Source organism: Aulostomus chinensis, chromosome 4, assembly GCF_037954235.1.
Source record: "Aulostomus chinensis isolate RoL2024-O1b breed Wild chromosome 4, RoL_Achi_v1.0, whole genome shotgun sequence".
NCBI classification, from domain to species: domain Eukaryota; kingdom Metazoa; phylum Chordata; class Actinopteri; order Syngnathiformes; family Aulostomidae; genus Aulostomus; species Aulostomus chinensis.
Genome location: NC_141323.1, coordinates 17,675,348 through 17,697,106, shown reverse-complemented (window position 1 = coordinate 17,697,106; position 21,759 = coordinate 17,675,348). Strand labels below are relative to the sequence as shown.

General features: G+C 41.6%; 1 protein-coding gene across 1 annotated transcript; it reads left to right on the top strand.

Moving 5' to 3' along the window:
- Positions 1–5,129: 5,129 nt before the first annotated feature.
- On the top strand, positions 5,130–20,883 carry nudt4b (nudix (nucleoside diphosphate linked moiety X)-type motif 4b). Its single transcript, XM_086202177.1, has 5 exons — positions 5,130–5,568; positions 13,940–14,050; positions 15,892–15,936; positions 16,069–16,156; positions 16,908–20,883. The coding sequence occupies exons 1-5, from the start codon at positions 5,473–5,475 to the stop codon at positions 17,129–17,131; spliced, it is 564 nt and encodes a 187-aa protein (XP_086058303.1). The 5' UTR covers positions 5,130–5,472; the 3' UTR covers positions 17,132–20,883.
- Positions 20,884–21,759: the final 876 nt, after the last annotated feature.

The window sequence follows — 21,759 nt, the reverse complement described above, 5'->3', positions numbered from 1 at the left end:
CCCAGGTTTTTAACCGTCATGCCATTGCAACATAACATAGTTTCGAAGAGGGTTAGGCTTGTTTTAAGGGTTAGTGATGTATGTGTGTGTGTGTGTGTGTGTGTGTGTGTGTGTGTGTGTGTGTGTGTGTGTGTGTGTGCACGCGCGCCTGCGAGGTTCTGAGCTCCGAGTCTAGTCTGCAGTCGCCGTGCATGCTGGAGAAACTCTTTTCTAGAGGGCAGAGATCGTTCTGCAGAGGCTTCAAAGCTCTTAATTCAACAGTGACAGCAGCTCACATCTGTCTTGGCAGCCTTGGCCGCCTGTCAGGAGGTCGTTTCATCGCAGGATGAGCTCCATCCCATGAAACATCCACCTCGCCCTTCAAACAACGCTGTGATTAAACTATCCTGAAGTGATCTGAAAGAGGAAGTGAACAGCCAGTGTATGATTTTATGGGCGAGGGAGAAATAATGTTTAATTGTCATCGTCTCATGTGAACTTCAGCTTTGCAGCTCTAATGTTCCCCATCAGGCAACTTGGCTAGCTGCCTTCCCCTCACATGCCTCCTGTCTGATGGCTTGGCGCTCAGGTCAAAGAAGAGACTTATGGGTGAGCTAATCAGCTCAGGATTTTATGTGTGTAATCTAAGTTGGCTGCAAACTCTGAGTGGATCAGAGACAAACGAGGAGACAGATTATTAGACCCCCATGTGTGAGTGTGAATGTGAGAACATGTCTGCGTTACCATATATCAGCAGTAAATCTACTGGATATGTAGGTCGTATATTTAAATGTGTGTGTGTGTATTTAGAATTTGAGCTCACTGTGCAGCCGTAAAGCAGATGTCCTGTGACTCTCCTGATAAAGCGAGGACTGCGATAGGCTGACGTTCTGGCTCCTTCTCTCCCCCATCTGTCTCTGCGCGAGCCAAGAAACAGAATCCTTAGATTCCCTTCAAACTAAAAGGAGATCTCCAAGTTGTTTTTCCATTGCTACGCAAGAAGATGATAGTAGGTCACTTCAAGTAGCGTGATGACAGAATGTTTTATTGTCCTCTGTAGTGGCTGAACACAGAACGTCCTGAACCTTTAGGGAACATATAAGAAAATGTTATTAAAGATCCTGTTTTGATGCTGGTATTCAAAGAATGTTCTATATTCATTTTCTAGTCACACAGCAATATTACAAAAAGGATTTATGGGAGCTGAAGAAAACGTTCCCAAATGGTCCCGGAGACACAGAATGTTCCCTTTAGGGGGATAATCTTCGAGAATCCTCTGAGAACACCTTCCCTTGTGTAAACTGCATGTTTCTACAGTTCTCTAAGGGGTAAAGGTGTGTAACTAGGTAGAAGAACCATTAACTAAGAAGAGGAAGCATTCAGAACGTTCTAGGATCTAAGGGCATGTTCCCTCTATATCTTTACATTACAACTGTCGGTCAAGACGCGCAGTTCTTTAAAAATAGATGGACATTATTTGGTGGATCGTCAGGGAACCTTTAGGATGTTGTAGGAACATTTAGAGGAATGTCCGACAATCTACAACAGGATAAGAGGAACCTTTAGGGAGGTATACCAATAATGGTATTATTGGAATTATTTAGGTTCTTGCATCACCTCCCCAAAACAAACTTATAAGTTCCCTGAGAGTCGACCAAATAAGGTTCCCCTCAAGTTGAGTTGTTGATTTGAGAGGTTAGTTTCTGTTTTCAGTGGATGAATAAATCATATTCAAAGGGCATCATGGTTTGAAATGTAAATCATTTTTAACACGCCTCCATGACCCACATAAAATGTTACGAAATTGATCTAATCCTGACATAATCTTCCAAAATATTCAGATTTGACATATTTCAATTCATTTCGGTCACATTTGAATCCAAATCCTGCGTACAACTGAGCTATACGTGCTCATTTGAAGAGGCTTTTTTTTTTTAAATCCACAGATGTTGTAAATCTTGGCGAACGCATGTTTTGCAACGTTTGTGGAGCTGCAATATCAATTACGGAATCAGGTCAGCGTAACATAGACTCACCATCAATCAACCCGTGGAGCGACTGTACATCGGAAGAAGTCATAAGTCATGACCTGACAGATGTACAGTCAAAATGTAGTTGCCGGTGAGAGGATAACGTGTCACCCTGCTAAAAACAAAAATTACGATGTTGTACGTAACACGGAGACCCGCATACTCAAGTGCAGTTCTGTCGAAATCAGGCGCTGACATCATGCGATCACATGACTTTTGAAGTCTTTATTTTTGTAAACACGTGGGAACGTCTGAGTTTTGTGTAAAAAAAAAAAAAACAAAAAATTGCATTTCACTATGATTACATGTGATAGTATCGCAGGTGACGAACTGGATTGATGGTAAATGTCGCAACACATTCGTAGAGTGTGTGGATGTTTTTGTTACACTTCCAGTGAGTTAATCGAATGACATCACCGTTTGAATTATGACGGCAAAATCCCATTGTATTTAAACGAGCAAGAGATTTCACTGAAACAGATAAAGCGATACGTCACACAAAGGGTGTACTTTAGTCTTTGAGGTCATCACCAATAATGACTTCTTTGTTACTCTAGCTAATGGTTACTGACGACTAACACCAGCAAAACCCGTCATAAAATGGAGTTTTGAGCTGGCAGGCTCAGATGAACCAGCTTGATTGTCCAAGGTAGCGGTAGTTTGTTTTTCACTCAAAGCAAAGTGTTTGTGGATATCTGGGCGCATGGAAAACTTAGATTATAAAGGACAGTGCACTTGAGAGTTTGTACATGCGTGTTTTGGACAGTTTGTCATTTTGTTGCTGTTGCCATTATTTAGTTTTCAATCCTCGTTAGCTAAATTTACTTTTGGGATGCAGGCGCTCCGTGAGGAGCATGTTAGCATGATCACGTTTGCTAATTATTTACTTGTGAGTTCAGCAACCAGCTGACTCTCTGACAACATCTAAAATTACATCACCAACAACATGGTGACTCTGTGGCGTGCAGGCCGACATCCAAGCAAAAGGGGAAACAAAAACTACTTTTTCCCATGTTCAGTGGAGCTGTTCCCAAAAAAATGGATATTCCATTGACCTCTGCACCACCCCTACAACCAAGGTTCATGAAAACTGGTAGATTTTGGGCAGTGCTCTTTTTTTGTTTTTGCTTTATAACAATTCTTTCCTGTGAAAACTGACCTGGTTGTCTTTGTGTCAGTCAGACAAACCAAAAGTCAAAAGAATTAAGAAAAACCAAAAAAACACAGTTTTTCCAAGCACCTGAATGCGTGTGCGGTGCCAGACACTCTCTCGTTTGCTACAACTGTAAAGGAATTTTGAAAGCAAATGCTTCGTGTCCTCACATTTTTCCAACAGCCTCAAAAAATTCCGTTAGATAAGATATCACTGTCAACAACTCCTTATTATCTTCACAAACATGCAGATTATCCAAAGCTTTGACCCACTTTGATCGAGCTCTGATCAGTTTTCTTTAGGAGGTCATGTGCAGTGTTACATCACGTGACCTGCAGGTCAAAGGTGAACTGATGGTGCTGACAGATGCACACCTTACACAGGTTTCTCCTCAGGTGTATTGGAGTGTGTTTTCAACGCATGCTCCCAATTTATTAATAGTTTGTTTGTGTATTACATAATTGAAACTATATTTAATCAACGAGGTGACAGCGTCTTAAAAGCACCTGCCTGAGCGGTCACAGAGAGCATCATCGCTTGTTATATGACTTTAATTTGAACCCAGACGTAACGTGGGAGCGCCATCAGATAGGACCTGAGACAGATTCCACTGTAATGTGTTTAGTCAGGGGGAGCAGTTAGGAGTGGTGCAGTGACATAGTAACAGACAATATTGCAACACACAACTTTAATATCATGGAACGTACACTTATATGCCTGTGCAAATACCTGATCCAGGACTAATTCACTTGGAAATGGTGAGTTTGTTGGCCGTGAATCGCGATCTTACGGACAATTTTGAGTCGATGTTGGGATGCAGGAGGTGTTTACATGTGACAAGCGACGACATACCGACACTGGAATGTGTGCACCTATAGATCAGGGACATGTGCAGCTCTCCTTCAGCAAATATAAGGTGACATTATGTATTGTACATTACATGGATTTGTACAACAGGTGGACCTTGAAACATGGAACACCCAAAAGAAAATGCTTGTAAGAGAGCAATAAAACGCCATGTTGGCTGACAAATTCGTGATGATTGTAACATGAGTCATTTTCATTGCCGTTCGTACTCAACTTTAGGAGAGGTGAAAATAGCTGGAAGTGGGTGTGTGGGCGTGTTTATTACAGCTTTGTTTGGAGGGAGTTAACAGACGTAATTATGAGAGATTTGTTTTTGGGTCTGTTTATGTAACATTTTGAAGCGACTGAAAATGTTTTTAATCACCTTTACTGACATTTCTTGATTGGATTTAAAGGTTTTCTCACGGCGAAATATTGGTTTTAACATGTTTTATTAATAAGTGTCATTTTTAAAGCCGTCCTACCACATCAGCTAAGAAAAAACAAGAGGAAAGGGTGGATTACAAACTGATTTATTGTCATTTTGTTTGAGAACATGTTAAATAAAGCACAGTGGCCACTGACGACAATCAGCGTGTACATTTGGTTTGAAGATATAAGTAAACAGTAAATATAAATGTATATATGTGTTTTTATGCATCGATGTTTTTCTAGTTATTATGAAGTTACAATGTAAAAGTAGAAGATACAGTGTATCAAGGTAGAGTATATTTCATAGGTTTTGAAGGTTTTCTCAATTTACATCCACTGGATAAAAAAACAGGCCAAAAAAAAGGTTTTACACAGAAATAAAATGTATAAATACATAACAAAATGTCACTTTAGGGCCGAACAGTTTGATATCTTAGCAGTTTCTGTACCTGAACTCATGTAGCAGATAAAAGGTAAAGATTGATAATTACAAACTTGAGAGTGTCGTTAATTCAAATTAGTGACAGAGGGTTTATGAATTTTATAAATCCGCAGGAGTTAGGTATTTGTTTATTATCGGGAAGTGTAACTCCGCCCACTGAGAGCAGCTCGACCAATCAGTGCCGTCCTGCCTCAGAGGAGTTATCCTCGACTACACCGTGCTGGATCAATGTACTGAGTCAGCGGCCATGCGCAGACAGATCCAGAGGAGGGCTGTGCTGTGTAGGCTGGAGTCTACATAAGACCTCTGCCTGCGGGGCTGCACACACCGCCAACTGGAGATCACAGCCGGCAGCTGGAGCTTTGACTTATCCATCTCTCGTCGTCCCGCCTTGATCTTTAGAGGAAAATAGCGAGCTTGGAGTGCCACCATCAACCTCATCCTCGAATGACTGACTGATCGTCACGGATGCTCTAGCAGCAACGATGCGGCGCCTCTGCTTTTAACTCCTTGGACCGTCCCTCCTCGCCCCGTCTCCCACCTCCTGTTTTTGCCGGTTGTACTTACCGCGGAGGCAGACCACATCCAGGATGAAGCTGAAACCGAACCAAACCAGGACATACGACGGCGAGGGCTTCAAGAAACGTGCGGCGTGTTTGTGCTTCAAGAATGAACGTGAAGAAGAGGTAGGTTACAACGCCATGAGGCGTTCATGGACCACATGAACAATGTAGAGTAGGACTTCGTGGCCTAGTCATACCCATGAGCAACCCATCTGTCACACAGTACATTTTATGAATAAAAATGTCTATATTCGTGAATAATGCACATATTTTTCCTTTCTATCCTATAGATGTAACTTGGTTTAGACTCTTTTTTTATTGTTATTTTTACATTTATCTCATGCGACTGTGTTGGTGTGTGTTTCCGTGCTTTTGCTGCTGATGTGCCTTGGGCTATCCAGTTTTGGCTAGTTTCAGGAGCCCGTAGAGAAAAACGACTGTTGTCAAGAATTACATCGATTACCGACAGTACTTGACGGTCGGGGCTTTCAAAATAAATCTCTTATAGTTAAACGTTAGTTCAGAACTGTGCTTTGCGTTGAGGCGAGGGTCTTATTTTGTAGGCAATGCGTAATACTTCCGCTTAGCTTCTGCTAACTTTAAGTAGCAGATACACAGGGGGCGAGGCGCTCATTTTTAGACGTTTCTTTCAGGTTTAAACCACTTTTAACGACGGTTTGTGTTCCGTGGGAATATTATCTCAAATCTTTATTGATAATATCAATTGAAAATTGTCCACCATAGTACATTTAATATCCCTACAGCGCAGCATCTATGACCAGGTAGTGGTCATTCATGGTTATGCTGCATCCCGACCCACCGGCCTCGAGTTGCGTAGCAATAATGTGGATGAGAATTTAAAGGGGCCTTTACCATGTAAATAATACATGAGAGGTCGCTGACACATGATGTCGATGTGTCAAAAGGACTTTTCTCAGTGTTATTTAACACTAAGAACAACTGCAGATGGTATTTATTGTTCAAGGTCAGTCCTTGATACTTTTCTTAGAATTTATATACTCAAACCAAATCGCGTTGTTTACCCACTGATGGTAAAATTCTCGATACTCTGTCTCAATAAAATTCTCGAGACACTGCAATATGCTTTTTTGTTTTGCGAACAGATTTTTTTTTTAATTTTTTTGTTTCTTTTTTTCCCCCCTCCCTCCAATGTGCCAAGAACGCAAAATATTAAAGGTACTGCTTTAAGGTCTTTTTAGTCCCGTATCACACTGCTTTTGAGGACAGAGTCAATATATTAAACATATTTTATGTATAAATATACCTCATGTATTGAAATTATGTTGTTTCTTTTCTTGAATGGTGAAAGCAGTTGAAGGCCTCTCATTTTTTTGTGATTGGTAATCTAGTGCCAAACCTACCCCTTTTTAGTTTATAGCTGGGGGGCGCGGGGGGGGGGGGGGTATTGCAGTTTGTCAAGCCACTTAACAAAAATATACCTTGGGTGTGTGCACTTGTCTTCTTGGTGCCATAGGCCCCAGAAGAGAAAGTAAATATACACATAAAGCAGAACTCCCACCTTGAAGCTGTTTGCCCTCTTCAACCAGTCAAGTTGCTGTTTATATCCATGTTTGTCAGGTGTCCTTGACAGACGTGGTTCAGAATTGTAAGCTTGCGTGTAGTAAAGGAATATGATAAAAAAAAGTCTGATATGTAGCTTTTCTGTTCTTGAACTAATGTTGAATAATGACCAGAGAGGTGTTGAGCATAATGATGTCACAAGGAGGCTGTATTTTGATTTGCTAGTTGGTATGAGGTCACGCTAAGTATAGACCAGTATGTATTTTTTTTCATGAAGAAATGACCATTTTTCAAAATTTGGTGCTTCCACCATTATTTCTCATAAACTTTATTAATGAATGAATATATAAACAAACAAATAGCCTACACACAGAGAGAGAGAGAGACGGCAACACTTTTTTTTAACTAACATCGGATTAAAAAAAAAAAAGCTGAATATCAAAACTGATAATCAGTCAGGTGGAGGAGCTGACCCCAAGGTCACAGGCATACGAAAACAAATGAGTGAAAATAAATGCCTCCTTCACATAGTGGATTAGCCAATATAGCCTGCTTCTTACAGTTAATTCTGTCTTGGCAAAATCCTGCCAGATGCAGTTTGTCAAAAAAACAATCTTGCATTGATCTCATGTACCTCTGGCTCCTGTGGGGCTCATAGGAACATTCATACGTGATTAGTAAGACAAACTTGTGCAACGACATCAGGACTATCTAGTATTTATTGATGTCACGTCTGAATCCACCCTCCTCTCTGAGTGTGGAGTGTTACACAATATACAGCTAAAACATCCCAGTCTGTTTTCTGGCACACCAAAAAAATCTTTAGATTCACACACAAGCATCAGCACCACACATGCTTGTTATGTCATCATGTCTGGTTTTTAGTTTTAAGTTTCATAACAGATCAGGGCCTCCTCAGAAATTCATTAAAATGAGGGTTTATATCTGCACTTAGTGTTAGTTATAAAACCCCCTGGGGCACTTTCGCCTAGTTTGTTTCTAAGAAGCTGCTTGTTACCTCGTGATTCTTGCTATTTAACTCTCACTTACAGGAAAGGACAGACTGGGGATATTGTGACAACAGAGGTGTGTAGGTGTGACCATCGTGCTCAGGATTTTCACGCTCTGACGTACAGTTGTGCTGATAAAGTCAGAGATGACTTAACTTGAGGTGAGGGAACAGGTCTTGAGCGCTGGAGCTGTGATTTTGTATTGACATTACCGTTTATTGCCAGAGAAGCTCAAGATATTGGCCTTTGTGGGATCAATTCTCTCCTTAAACACGCACCCAAACACACACAATCGGTCCCCTGAAACAGGAGAACCGACTGTGGTGAAAGAGGAGTCCTACGTGCTGTAGGACGGTTTTGTTTTGAACAGGAAGGGAGAAAGCTGAGCCATCGGGGGCGAGGAACTCCATGACAATTTCTCTCTGAGCAGGGGACGCTTGAGCCCGATAGTGCAGAGGGACAGCAGAGATGGCTACACAAGACACCTGTGTTTAACAGCATGTGTCCACAGAGAAATGAAGGGGAAGACTCAAGAAACCACAGATTCTCCCGCAAGTCCAATTTTTGTCACAGAGAGGTTTTCGCTTTCATTTCTCATAACAAAGGAAATATTGATATCAAATAATGACACCGTCATTGTTTAGCTTGACCTCAGAGCTCCCAGTAATGCTATGAGTGCTACGAATAGCAGCTAGGAAACGAGCTACATGGATATTAAGGGTTGCAATTTTGATATTTCCAAATTTCAACCAGGATAAAAATCTTTTTAGCTTCATATGCAACCTTGTACATAACACATGTTCCAAACATTTGGTACTGAGTTCTGTGTAATAAAAACAATATTTGGGTGGTAGGGCAGCATGGCTCGGAGGTAGAGTGGCCGTCTAACAACTGAAGGGTCGCTGGTTTGATCCTCGCATCCTCTGGTGACCACGTCAAAGTGTCCTTGAGCAAGATACTGAGTCCCAAATTGCTCCTGATGGCCCTACAATGGACTGGGGACCCATCCAGGGTGAACCCCACCTCTTACCCAATGTCAGCTGGGATAGCCCCCCCCCCCCGACACACACACACACACACAAAACCCTTAATGGATGTGGTATAGAAAATGGATGGATATTTGGGCGGTATTCTCGGCTTCAGTTTGACTAGTTTCAGTAGATTCGATGAAGCATTGCAATATATCTCGATCAAATCGTACTGTGAGGCCAAGAGCCAGCCCTTGTTTGTATGAGAGAGATGAACTGTGATTAAGGTGACAGTTTAAGTTTTAACCTCTGTGACAATTAGATTACAGCCTTTATTGAAGGTGCTGTAGGAGGCTGTAAAAGACGAGATAGGAGAGGATGCTTCATCGTGAGGTGACCCGGTCTCTGCTTCTGTATGTCGTATTTGTTGATAATACAGTGAGAATATTACTGTTTCAGAGCCACTGGTTCTACCCATGCACTTGCTTACTGGAGTGCCTCAGACTTTCCATCATTCTCTCCTCCCAGTACCCAGCCTGGCGTGGCATTTAGAGCCTTTTTTTTTTTTTTATTTGACAGCTACAGGCGTTCCTCATTGGGGAGGAGGTGTTTATGTCCTCCTGTCCAGAATATCCCTTGCTGTTGTGTTGTCCCTGCTGAGGCCAGAAGACTTACTTTCTTTTACTGTCAGTGGTAGCTCCTACACCTCAAAATAAATCGGCTTTTCACTGCAAGTTCAGATGGTCTTTGACTTTTTCTCTCTATGATGTCATTTTTTTTCCCCAGAAGTGAAGCTTGTCCTCGTGTAACTTTGTATTGTTTGATGGATTTTTATTTTTTTTTATTTATTTTGTTTTGTTTTGTTTTGAAAATTCATCAAACTGACTGGCTGACATTTGCCCAGCTTGTTTTTCCATTTCCCAGAAGAGATTCACTGTATGTAGCTACAGAATTTGCCCACCTCCCCTTTTACACATAGGGCCCCTCTGGTAAATGGTGTGAGTTGCAAAACCATAAAATGTCACCGGGAAACACTCATGCGCTCCCTCTGGGGTTTCAGCCTGCCCCTCTTTCCAAATATAAGTGGGTTTCTGTGCTCAGAGTTCAGCTGTCAGTTGACCTTTGACCTATCTATCATGATGGTGTGAGTCCCTGGTTTGTGTTTACCCTCATACCTTCAACTGTTGTCAAGAAAACTTACCATACTTGTGACACGGCTTTATGAAAGGCAGTCAGCTGATCTCCTCACTTGGATCCAAACTATCTCTACAACTGCTGTGACAGATTTTTGTTCAAAAATTCTGAGAACCTATTGTTATGATTCAATAATTGAATAAATTATCATGCTAACGTGAGCCAAAAGCCGCGCTCTCCTTCATCGAGCTGCTAGCATGACTTTGAACACTTTGTTTCCCTCATATTAAAAGTTTAGCACCAAATTCTTGGGAAATATGTGTGTTGACCATCCTCCTGAGAGCCAGACTTCTCTTCTCTGGACCTGCTTTAGGGATCTGAGACCCTCCAAAGACTAGTTGACGGCTAGTTAGCTTTGAGCAACTAGTTAGCTTTGTGCCACCAGCAGTTCTTTGAGGTAAATGGACTACTTCCTGTTACAGCCATGGATAAATTATGCAGCTGCTTTGTTGGAAATAAAAAAAATATAATATGTAACAATTTCCACAAGTTAACTTAAGCTGTATATTTAGTTTAGATGTGTAAGTAACCTGTTTCCAAAAATAAAGTGTGAGTGTGATTGATTTGGAAACAGTGCTGGGTTACCCCATGACTGAATTTGCCACATAATGTTAGCCACATTAACTGAATGGGTGTTAGAGAAGTTAGCAAGTTAGTGTCATGTTAGCTAGTATTGCTTGCAGCTATTTCAAAAGAGGGAATCAGCTTCTTTTTTTTTTTTTTTTTGGTCTGATTTGTCTTCAAGAGTGGTTTAATAAAGACACCAACTCACAAGACTCCCAATGTCATCAGACTATATTTTTTTGCTACTAATTTAAGTGAAATGCAGCAGAAATGATAGAAGCTGTATTTAATTCAAACGAGCCGACGAGGTGTCAGCCATGGAAGCCTGCAGGCTTGAGTTCACTGTGATGACAAGTGTCTCTTCTTATGAAGCGTCCCTTAGCGAGGCTCTAAAACCCCAGCTGCTCCCGCTCATGAAGTGTGTATCCGTATTCATCTTCACAGGACACGTGAAAGATTAAATTCCTAATTATATACAGTTTGTAATATGTCGATTCAGTACTCTACATTCCTGTATTTATTAAAAGAAAGCTAAATGTAGATCATGCTGTGTTTTTGTTGACGAGGGTTCGTCCCGGCTGCCCCGGAAACACTCTACCTTTTTTGTTATTCTATACATACCACACTTTCAGCTTTGGGGACGTTGACACCAGCATTCTCCCTTTTAAACCTCGCTGGCTGCAGTTCAAAACACACGCGTGTGTGCGCACACACACACACACACACACACTTAACCAGACAGCAGCGCATGGGTGGGTGTGCTCAAACACACCCAGCAAACAAAGAGCAAAAGAATGTATTTTTATACCTCTGCAACGGCCCTTTCTGCCTTGCACTTGCAGACACATCTGGCAGGTGGTATCCAGTTTTCAAGAAGAATGAAATCCAAATAGTCTTCTTGTCAATTTAATTTCTTTAACCTTACACGATATTAAACAATTCATCTTCAGTTTCTGTTACATCACTCTGTGAAGCTTGTCTGTGTCTGTTTTATTACGAATTTCAGTGAAAAGGCATCATGTTCTCCTTGTTTTATTGGCACGACAGACCCCCTCCCCCCAGCCTCGAACACACTTAGCGCACGCTATATAGTGCATTCACCTGCTGTGTATGTGTTTTTGGAGCCCTTTCATGTCCAGGAAACAGGACATATGTATCCATTTCATCATGCTTGGCATTTATATACAACGTCCCCACACTTGTAAATAAGCAGCACACGTGAGGAAAGCAGCCTCAGCTAGAGATCGCTGTCAAGGCCCCGGTCATGTGCTGTTCTGTCAGTATGACCCTTGCCTCCGGCCTGTTGGAGAACCTCTGAACTCCTCTGCTCTCTGCAGCCAGAATCCCATTAGAGAGCGTAAGGGAATCTTCATGTGTCTGGATTAACTGACAGACTGAAGCTTCAGATTATTGGACGTGGCGATCAGCTGTGAGGTGCGTGCCGCCATCTGTCCCACAAGCTGCTAAACACATGTTTCTCTAGTAAATGAATGTGTATTCACTTTTATTAAAATTCCTGAGCAGACAAAAACCATAGGCGACCTCTCTGGTGTTATAGATATATTGATGTTAGAGGGAGATGCAATAAACGCCGTTAGTGCCGCAAATTAAACGCCGCACAAATAGCTGACTGTGCTTTTAGCCGTTCTTCTGTAAACCGTTTATTACAATGTGTGTTAATGATGGTTGAATAGCTCTATCAGAATGTGCTAAGGTTTACAGCAGGTGGGCTTGTGTCTTGTGTTATGGTTCCTATATGGATACTTCCAGAAAGTGCAGACACAGGTACATCTGATCCGTCCGTATCAGTGCACACTGCAAGTGTAGTGTAATTCAAGCTCCGCAGACGGTTCAGGGGTTGGGGGGTGGGTTGGGTGTGTGTGTGTGTGTGGGGGGGGGGGGTGCTGACTGATTTTGAGTGCTTGGTTTACGTGCATTGTTAGTTGAGGTCAAGTTGTTTTGGAAGCAGCTCAGCAGTGGCTTTGATTGAGCTTCATTCCCGGCACTAGAAATTTATAAATACTTGAAGCGAGAGCTTGTGTGTGTGTGTGTGTGTGTGTGTGTGTGTGTGTGTGTGTGTGTGTGTGTGTGTGTGTGTGTGTGTGTGTGTGTGCCTGAAGGGGAACAAGAAACTTAACAGACGTAATGTACAAATACTTAAAAGTGTGTGGATAAATAATCGGTTTACTACGACGCTACTGAAAATGTGAAGCTGGTTGGGTCACAAAAATATCCCAGACTGAAAAATACCTCTTAAAACTAAACCAAACAGCAGAGGTTGGAGTTGGAGGAAGCCTCTGGTCTTTAACCTTCATGTCTCATGAAATTCCAAGTTGGTGCAGTGACAGTAGTCTTAAAAACGCATAATTGATTTGAACCCACGTCTCATGGCTTGAATGTAAAAGCTGACATTCCACCCACCCATAAGTTAGATAAAAATGACACATCAATATACTGTTGTGGCTTTTCCTGAGATGAACAAAGTTGGTTGTGTTAATTGTGTCACTGGATTCTCAAGCTGCTGATGTTGAACACCGGTGTTTAAAAGTTTAAAATAATTTTTTTTGGGGGGGGGGGGGGTGAAGCCTTCTTGATTGCTCTCATTGGCCCTCTGCTGGTCTGTCGCATCCTATGAAGCGACAAGTGTACATGTATTAACAGAATCTTATTTCTAAACCTCGCCATCTTGGGACAATATCGGCACGTCATCGGTAGCGGCGTATGTGTTTGTCATATCATATCAGGCATCGGCAAAATATACAATATTATATCCCATAACTTTGAAAAAGGGACACACACACACCTAATTCACATGGCAGTACATCAATATGGAACTAATAGTCACGAACTTGCAGCACACGGTTAATTTATCAGAGAACACACATCCGGCTGTTCATTTGCCTCGCAACCGAGCTTCAGCCGGTGTTTTGGAGTGTCTATCATCAGACAGAGCAGCGAGTGATGCTGCTGAGGCTACACCCTGCATTTTCGTATTCAATCTGTGGGGAAGTGTAAGTTACGCTATCGCTAATCTATCCGGAGACTAAATTGAGTCTAAATTTCAAGTCGAGTTCCAGGAGACTATGTCAAGAGTTTATGATTTTAGTCTTCCAGCTGATCAGGCACGTGTATCTGTGTTCCTTATCTTCATATCACAGTGGGGAAAAAAATGATTATTTTTACACAGTTAAATGTCACTGTGCTTCCTTGGAACAGGTCTTGCTGGTCAGCAGCAGTCGGCACCCGGACCAGTGGATCGTTCCCGGAGGAGGGATGGAGCCGGAGGAGGAGCCCTGTGGTGCTGCAGTCAGGGAAGTGTTCGAGGAGGTAAATGGGGTCATTCGTCTTTATAGGTCAACCGTGTGTTGATATAAAGTTATTATTAACTCAAAATGGAATAAGTAGACATAGTCAAACACATTCTCAACCAAAATAACAGCCGTCAGAGCTTTATCTCCACCAAGGAGGTCGTGTTCAGGGTGCTGTTTGTTCACTGAGAGTACATAAAACCACTGCTGATTGTCATTAAACGCAGTAAAAGGGGTGGAGCTTTGGTGAGGAAAGAAACCCTTTCATTTTGATCAATTTAACGTGGCGTGGGTTGAGGTTTGCGCTCTTGAGTGCACTTCTAGTTCTACATATGTATTTATCTTTTCAACATATAGCCGCAGTCCACCTATCTGTTACATAACGGGGATCCAAAGGAGGAAATTCAAATATCAGCTGAAATTTCAGGACTTTTTACACATGATTCCTGCTTTTAAGACGCAACGCATCAAATACTAAACAGCCAGAACCTTCCTACTGTTAAAGGACAGGCCCATATATCACTAGGAGTATTTTATAACTGTCCTGGGAGGACAAGTATAGCACGGGTGTAGTACTTAGTAATCGCAGGTGTTAATGTTCCTCTGTATGGTGGCAGAGTGTGAATGGGCAGCTGGATGCTGAGGACTCAGGAAAGGACTTTCTAATCCTTCTTTTAAATCCTGCAAAATGTCTGCAGTTGTCATCACACCCACATGACTCTGAGATCGTCACACTTTCATTTACAGTAAAATAAATACATGAAAAAGAACACGCTGAGTGACCAGAATTGTGGTTTCGGGGGTGCAGCCAACTGGCAGCTGTAGTCATGGCGAGGTTGAGATTTCTGAAGGTCTACGGTGTCAGTAGCTGGGTGACTGAGGAGTCCGGTGGTATCCCAGAGGTCTCGCTTGTTGAAAAGAAAAAAACAAAACAAAAACCCAACCAACTTGTTCTCAGTCACGTCAGTGGTCTAAACTTGGCTGCTCGCTGGATTCCTGCGCAATCACAGGCTGGGCAGGCCAGCCACTGGACACATCAGCAGGACAGAGTGACACTGAGAAGGGAAGAAGAAAACTCAGTGTGTGGGGGAGGGCAGATGTCATGTGTCTTAAACGTGATCACTCTGAAGGGATCTTGATTAATAAAACAACTGTTAAGTGTTATGAAAGATGCCTGATGACATTTCCATGATCTCAGGAGCTCATGTTTGGACTGTGTATGATATCAGATGATGCTGAATGTCTGCAGTCAGAACATCGGGCCTCATTCTGCCAATGTTCTCCTGCGCAAGTTTGTTCTTGCACACTGCAGGGCTCTTTTAGGCCTCAATTATCCTTTCAGACAGGAAGCAAAGCCTGATGGGTGTTCATAACTCCTTGCTGCTGTCTTCTGTTGTGCGCGTCTGGCAAGTGACTGTCACCCAAATAGCAAAAACTTATTGATTTCAGGAGCAATGCAGAACAATCAGCCATTAGGCTTTGCTTCCTGCCTGCTAGGCTAAATTGAGGGCTTGAAAAAAGGCTAAGAAGAAATTTAATGAATTAGGTGCAATGTTATTAAGTCCTTCCCTTCTTTAAGACATCATCCAACCACTTTGAAACACTCCACTGCTCTCAATAGAGCCCGTAACACCTTTTAAGAGAAACAACAATTAAAGTTTGCAGCTACAAGGTCACAACAGACAAAAACCCAACTTTAGTTCTTAACTTTTGAATGTTTCCTTCCCTTTTTTTCACCCTCTATTTGTCTTTTTGTCAAATAAAGCAAATAAATAAAAGTCTGGTTGAATTGCACGCCCCAAATTGTTGGATTAAAAAAACCACAACAACAACAAAACCCATTTTACTTTTATTCCTTAGGCTGGCGTAAAGGGCAAGCTAGGACGTCTGCTCGGTGTATTTGAGGTAAGCTCGTTTATAAAAAAAAAAAAAAAAAAAAAAAAAGCTATGCCTCACCGGAATGTTTTGAAATCTTGTCCTTTTTTTGGTTTTGTGTTCTGGTGATATTTATTCAGCTTTTTAATCGCTCCTCTACAGCAAAATCAGGACCGGAAGCACCGGACGTATGTTTACGTGTTGACCGTCACAGAGACGCTGGAGGCCTGGGAGGACTCCGTTAATATAGGTGCGCTTTTCTCTTCGTGTGTGTGTGTGTGTGTGTGTGTGTGTGTGTGTGTGTGTCTTTTTATAATCCACTGAGGTATGCAGTAACGTCAACCGGAGCTTATCAATCAATCTGGTCCGCTGATGTCACCTGCAGTCCTCCTTGGCTGCAGTATTTTACAGCTGCCACGAGTCTGGATGCCAGTATCTTTGAAGCGATCTGCTGCAAGACGGCAGACCAGCGACCAAACCTTCCCTCCTTTGAATTCATCGCATTCATCAGCTGCCTTTTTTGTGGTGTTCTTCTGTGCACCAAGAAAAGCTGATGACTCCATTGATCTTGAAATACCCACACAGAAGAAACATGTGTCAAAAAGCAAGCTACCTTTTTTAAATATAGCTTTTAATTGGGTTTCTTTTAATTTGACAGATTTATTCATCTGTTTTTATCCATTTGAGCGTACTTTATTCTGTCATTTTTTTCTAATTGGAATCACTTTTATTGTACTTCATTTATTTGACCTTTTCGTCCTTCCTTTCTTAAATGTGAACTGTTTTTATTTTTTTTATTTACAGTTTTACTAACTTATTCCCTTTTTGTTTGTTTGTTTGTTTGTGTTGTTTATTTCTTTTGGCGTTTCCTGTTTCAGTGTTGACTGTTGCTTAGTCTGGAACACATTTGTTTATAATTGTTTTTGTTGTCAGGGAGCCAAAAGAAAGTAACGCGTCACTCTGACACCGAGTCATACTCTGTAAACTGTCTCCCTCTGCAGGCCGTAAGCGGGAGTGGTTCACCGTTGACGAGGCCATCAAAGTACTGCAGAGCCACAAACCGGTCCACGCCGAGTACCTACGCAGACTCCAGCTCAGCTGCTCCCCCACTAATGGAAACTCCATTCTCCCGAGCCCACCGGCAAATGACAACTACCCCCATTACAGTGCTACGGCCACCACCACGCCCTCAACTGGCAGCATGTTGGGCTCCTCCCACAGATAGGACTACACCTAACGCCCCCCATCCTCTTGTGTCCTCTTGGACAGCGAGGGACAGTTTTGTACAGTCTTGCATGAATCTTCTCAGAACTACGGCTCCTGTGTATGTATAATTTCCAGTCTTAACTGCAGGACGGACCAAAGCCATCGCCGGAACTGTATTAAAGACTCGCGTGACTGAGCAGAAGCTGGTTAAATGCTCGAAACCTTTGACTGAAAAACTGTGAATCGTTCACGGGACACCAGACTGATGAGCTGAGGTCTGGGACGAGGACGCTGCTGGCATGAACGACACACGTGACCTACAGGAATGCCTTACACTAACTTGTATGAATGTTGTATTTGGGTCGGTTTATTTTTACTTTTCTTTTAGCAGAATGGATATGCTTTCTAGTCAATAAAAAGGGTGATTGACCCCCCCTCCCCCGCCTCCCCCTGAGCATGTTGATGCGGGGGAATGTTTGAGACCTTAGGGTGTCGTAGTCAATACACACGTGGCGCTAATAGCAGATAACATCTAACAGACAGACTCACAGAATTGTTTCATTCAGATACAAAGTGGGATATTTTTCTTTCAGCATGTAAACAAAACGAACTAGAATTGGCTGGATGCATCTATCATTTATTTAAAAAAAAAAAAAGAATGGCGGCATTATAATATCTATATATCAATATATATATTGGTAGATATAGATATATCTACATATAGATATGATGAGCATTTTAAACTTTTTATACTTAAAAATACAGAATTTAATGGAAGTTGCCCGCTAAAAATGGCTGTCGACCCTAATTGAGGGGTCAAAGGTCTCACGGGAGGCTGTACAGGTTGTCGGGGGAGTCGCTACCTCAGTAAACAGAAGACTGGATGATGCTGTTCGGTATTCTTTGACACAACGCCACAACGTTCAGAGTTAAAACTTCACCCGGAGTGTCCCAGATACGAGTTGGCTAACCTTGACCAATTCAACATGCGCGCATACCTTTCACCACAGCTCACTGTTTCCCATGCTCTCAAACTACAAGTATTTCAATGAGGTAAAGTACATCTTTGCCTTTGTGCTGAGGGGCAGCATGGCTCAGAGGTAGAGTGGCCGTCTAGCAGCCGAAGGGTCGCTGGTTCGATCCTCACTTCCTCTGGTGACCATGTCCAAGTATCCTTGAGCAAGAGACTGAACCCGTAATTGCTCCTGATGGCCCTGCGACGGACCGGCGACCAGTCCAGGGTGAACCCCGCCTCTCGCCCAATGTCAGCTGCCCCCCGCGGCCCTTAATAGATAAGCAGCATAGAAAATGGATGGATGGATATCTTCATGCTGCTCTGAAACTGGAGTCAGAGGGCCGATTCAGTTCATCATTCGTTCATCAAAAACAATGCAGTATTTTTCAAGTAACTGTCACATATCTACTGATTTCTAAATTGATTAGCCGCGTTTAGCATTTTAGCTCACTGCTTATATAAAAAATGACGCTTAAACGGTCTCTTGACTCAAGCTAAATGGTAACAGTACTACAGTACTACAGCTTATTAGTTCATGTTACAATAATCTGTACCAAATGTTAATACCTGAAAGCACAGCTGAGTGTGAAACCAAAGGCTCGAGGGGGAAAAAAAAAAAAGTACCGTCAAGCTCAACATGCAAAGAGAAACCGCAAGCGGAACACGCTTTTTAGTGTGGCTTGACTTCTAAAACTTGATGCAGACATCGTCACCGTTAATGAATATTTGTCATTTTTAAAAGTCAAATTGGATACGGCTAAACATCCGACATGAGGTAACACCCGGTAAAACTGCAAAATATGACTAAAAGCTGCCTGGAGGTCCTGGAGAAGCGAAAGCTAACACGAGCATCATGCCTGTAAAATAAGTTTGTTTGGGTTTCTTTGTTTGTTTCTTGTAGTTTTTTTTTTAACGGCTTCAACTACATACAAAGCCCAACACCTTCAAATCGAATGTGAATGGTACCCAACCTCTTCGTACAGGATGACAGTGGAGTTATTTGGATCCATTTGAGGATTTGCTGATGTTTCTCAGGTCAGGAACAATATCTAAAATCTCTTTACCTGTTCGGAGAAATGTTGATTTAATACAAATATTGTATCATTTCCTGTGCGCATTTCGTTTTATGCCGAAATTTTAAAACATGACAAAAATCCAAACAAAATGGCTGACATTGGGAGCGATATTCTTCTTCAACCATCACCGAACCCACCCGCTCCTTCCTGTGCTGACAGCTGAATGACAATGAGTACACATCCAGAGATTTGTAAATACCTTTGAAAAGAAGTATTGAAAATGTGTTTTTAACCTGAATGAAACCTGTAAATGTTCTCTTAATATTTTATATATTTTTTAACAAACGACAGGAAAAGAAATGTAGTACAAAAAAAAAAAGAAAAGAAAGACAAACCCATCGAGATGCACAGAATATTTGTATCCGTTACAACGTCTCACCGATTTAAGATGTGGTGTTTTGTTTATTTGTTTTTCTTGGTATGAAAAAAAGATTCTGTGAAATCAATTCAACTCATTAAATTAAACTTCGGGCGTGAAATATTAAAAAAAAAAAAAAAAAAAAAAAAGTTGAAATCCCCAAAAGTTTTTGTCTGAAAAATTTAGAGAAATTTCTTGAAATTTTCCCTTTTTATGTTTTATTTTGTATAAACGGACAGAAATAAGAAATATCAATTAGGAAATTCGTGTTGATTTTCCAATTCACGTTTTCAGGTGGAAATTGCCATTTTCGAAATAATGTCTTGGAATGAAAAACGTTCTTTTTGTCGGTTCGTTTTCAAAAAATGTTCCACTTTTTTGTTGTTGTTGTTGTTGTTTTTGTTAGTTTTTCAATGTGATTGTCTCACAGTTCAAACTCTTCTTCCTCTTTCTCGAGAGTCACTGCTGCATTAACCGCGTCTGCACCTGTCCAGCTGCATGGTTTGGATGAAATAACTGGAATCACCTCAAACCTCGAAATGTTTGTATGGAATTCTGTACATTGTGGTTTTTATGAAAGTGGATGATGACTCGTGCCAAATTTTTAACTTTCGCAGGTGTAAAAAAATAATCTCCAGCTGTCGGCCCGCTGTTTAACACGAATGCAGTTCACGTCATTTCAGATGATCGACGATAATATGAAAGAGTGTGTTTTACAGATGGAACCACAGGCAAACTGTTTTTAATACCGACTTGAGCGAATACATTTTCAGCTCGGCCAAACGAAACTGAACGTGAACGCTCAGTTTTGACATTTTTACCCCCCCTTCCTTCCACCACTTGATGCTTGGCTCTACGCCGACCTTTGAATGGTCGTCCATTGGATTAAAAATCCCATAAATGAAACGGAAGCGTTCTAATAGAGAAATGTTTGACGGCCGCAGACACAAACGTACACTAAATGACTGTTATGGGGGTTTTAGACAGCTTGAATGTTTTGCTGCAAACTTTTAATGTCACAAAAGAGTTTTTGGGTTTGTTTTTTTTAATTTTGGGTGCGTCGTAATCAAAGCAAACTTAAGACGCATCAGGATTTTGTCTTGATTATTATGCACAGTTCGATTAGGTGACTGACTTTAAACTGGAAATAACTGTTTTGGAGAAAAGAAAGCATTAAAAGGGGAAAATCTTACTAACACCGTTGTGGTCTGTGTTGATGAATGCATGGAGTGACTATGTGGCCTCGGGGTGTGAAGTTCCACCTCCGCCTTTCTTTCTCAGCAGGACTTAACAACTGGAACGTTACCCTTTTTTTTCAGCAGACAATTTTGGATGAGACACTTTGCACGTTATCAGATGACAAGCGCCATAAAGACACACAAGGTCAAGATAAGATAACAATGCGGGGTCACATGACGAAGGGTTTCCAGCTCTATCCGGTAATGTCGCGTCGATTCTAAGTAATAGATTTTAAAAATAGACAAGAAAAGAGAATCCAGCGTCATCGGCGCAGTATTATCAACCTGCAGCTGAGCCGAATGTGGATCTTTGCTAAATTGAAAATGAAAAAAAAAGCCTCACCTGTGTTGTAAAAGTGGCTATAAAATCTGTTAAGAAGTATTAAATTGATAAAGGCACCTTTCCCTGTAAAACCACACCTGCGTCTGTCTGCCGCTGGTTTCTCCTTTCAACCCATGCCAGATGGGATGGCACCAAGCTCCTCGCCTGAATACTGATAAGACACAGGTCTCCACTTCGTATTTTCACCAGAAAAAGTAAATAAGCATACATGCTTTATCTGTCAATTTCAAGTTGGTCCACTGAGGTTTTGTTTATCCTCTCTTCTATGTTTTTATAGCAATTTTTTTGTGGCAGCTTCCCTTATTTATGTACCAATTTCAAAGCAAAATCAGCTCTTTTTATCCACAGTTTTGTTTGCCGGGATTTTTTTTTTTTTATGATATAAAATGGAAGGGGGAAAGTTCAATATGAAGAGGTGTGTCTTATTTGTCCAGAGTAATAAAAATATCTAGTGGCCTACTGACGTGGAGGCTACTGAAAGAAAATGCCGGCGGTATCGTTTCAGGGGTCGCGAGGTCACATTCTTAATGTTGTTTGGAACTACTGGGTCACATGACCTGGAAGCTGCTGCTGCAAAAAAAACAAAACTTCACAATCAGATAATATGAATAGATATA

Coding starts and splice junctions, on each gene's coding strand:
- nudt4b (XM_086202177.1), top strand. CDS start 5,473: ATGAAGCTGAAACCGAACCAAACCAGGACATACGACGGCGAGGGCTTC. Junction 5,569..13,939: donor AGAATGAACGTGAAGAAGAG/GTAGGTTACAAC, acceptor TCCTTGGAACAG/GTCTTGCTGGTCAGCAGCAG. Junction 14,051..15,891: donor TCAGGGAAGTGTTCGAGGAG/GTAAATGGGGTC, acceptor TTTATTCCTTAG/GCTGGCGTAAAGGGCAAGCT.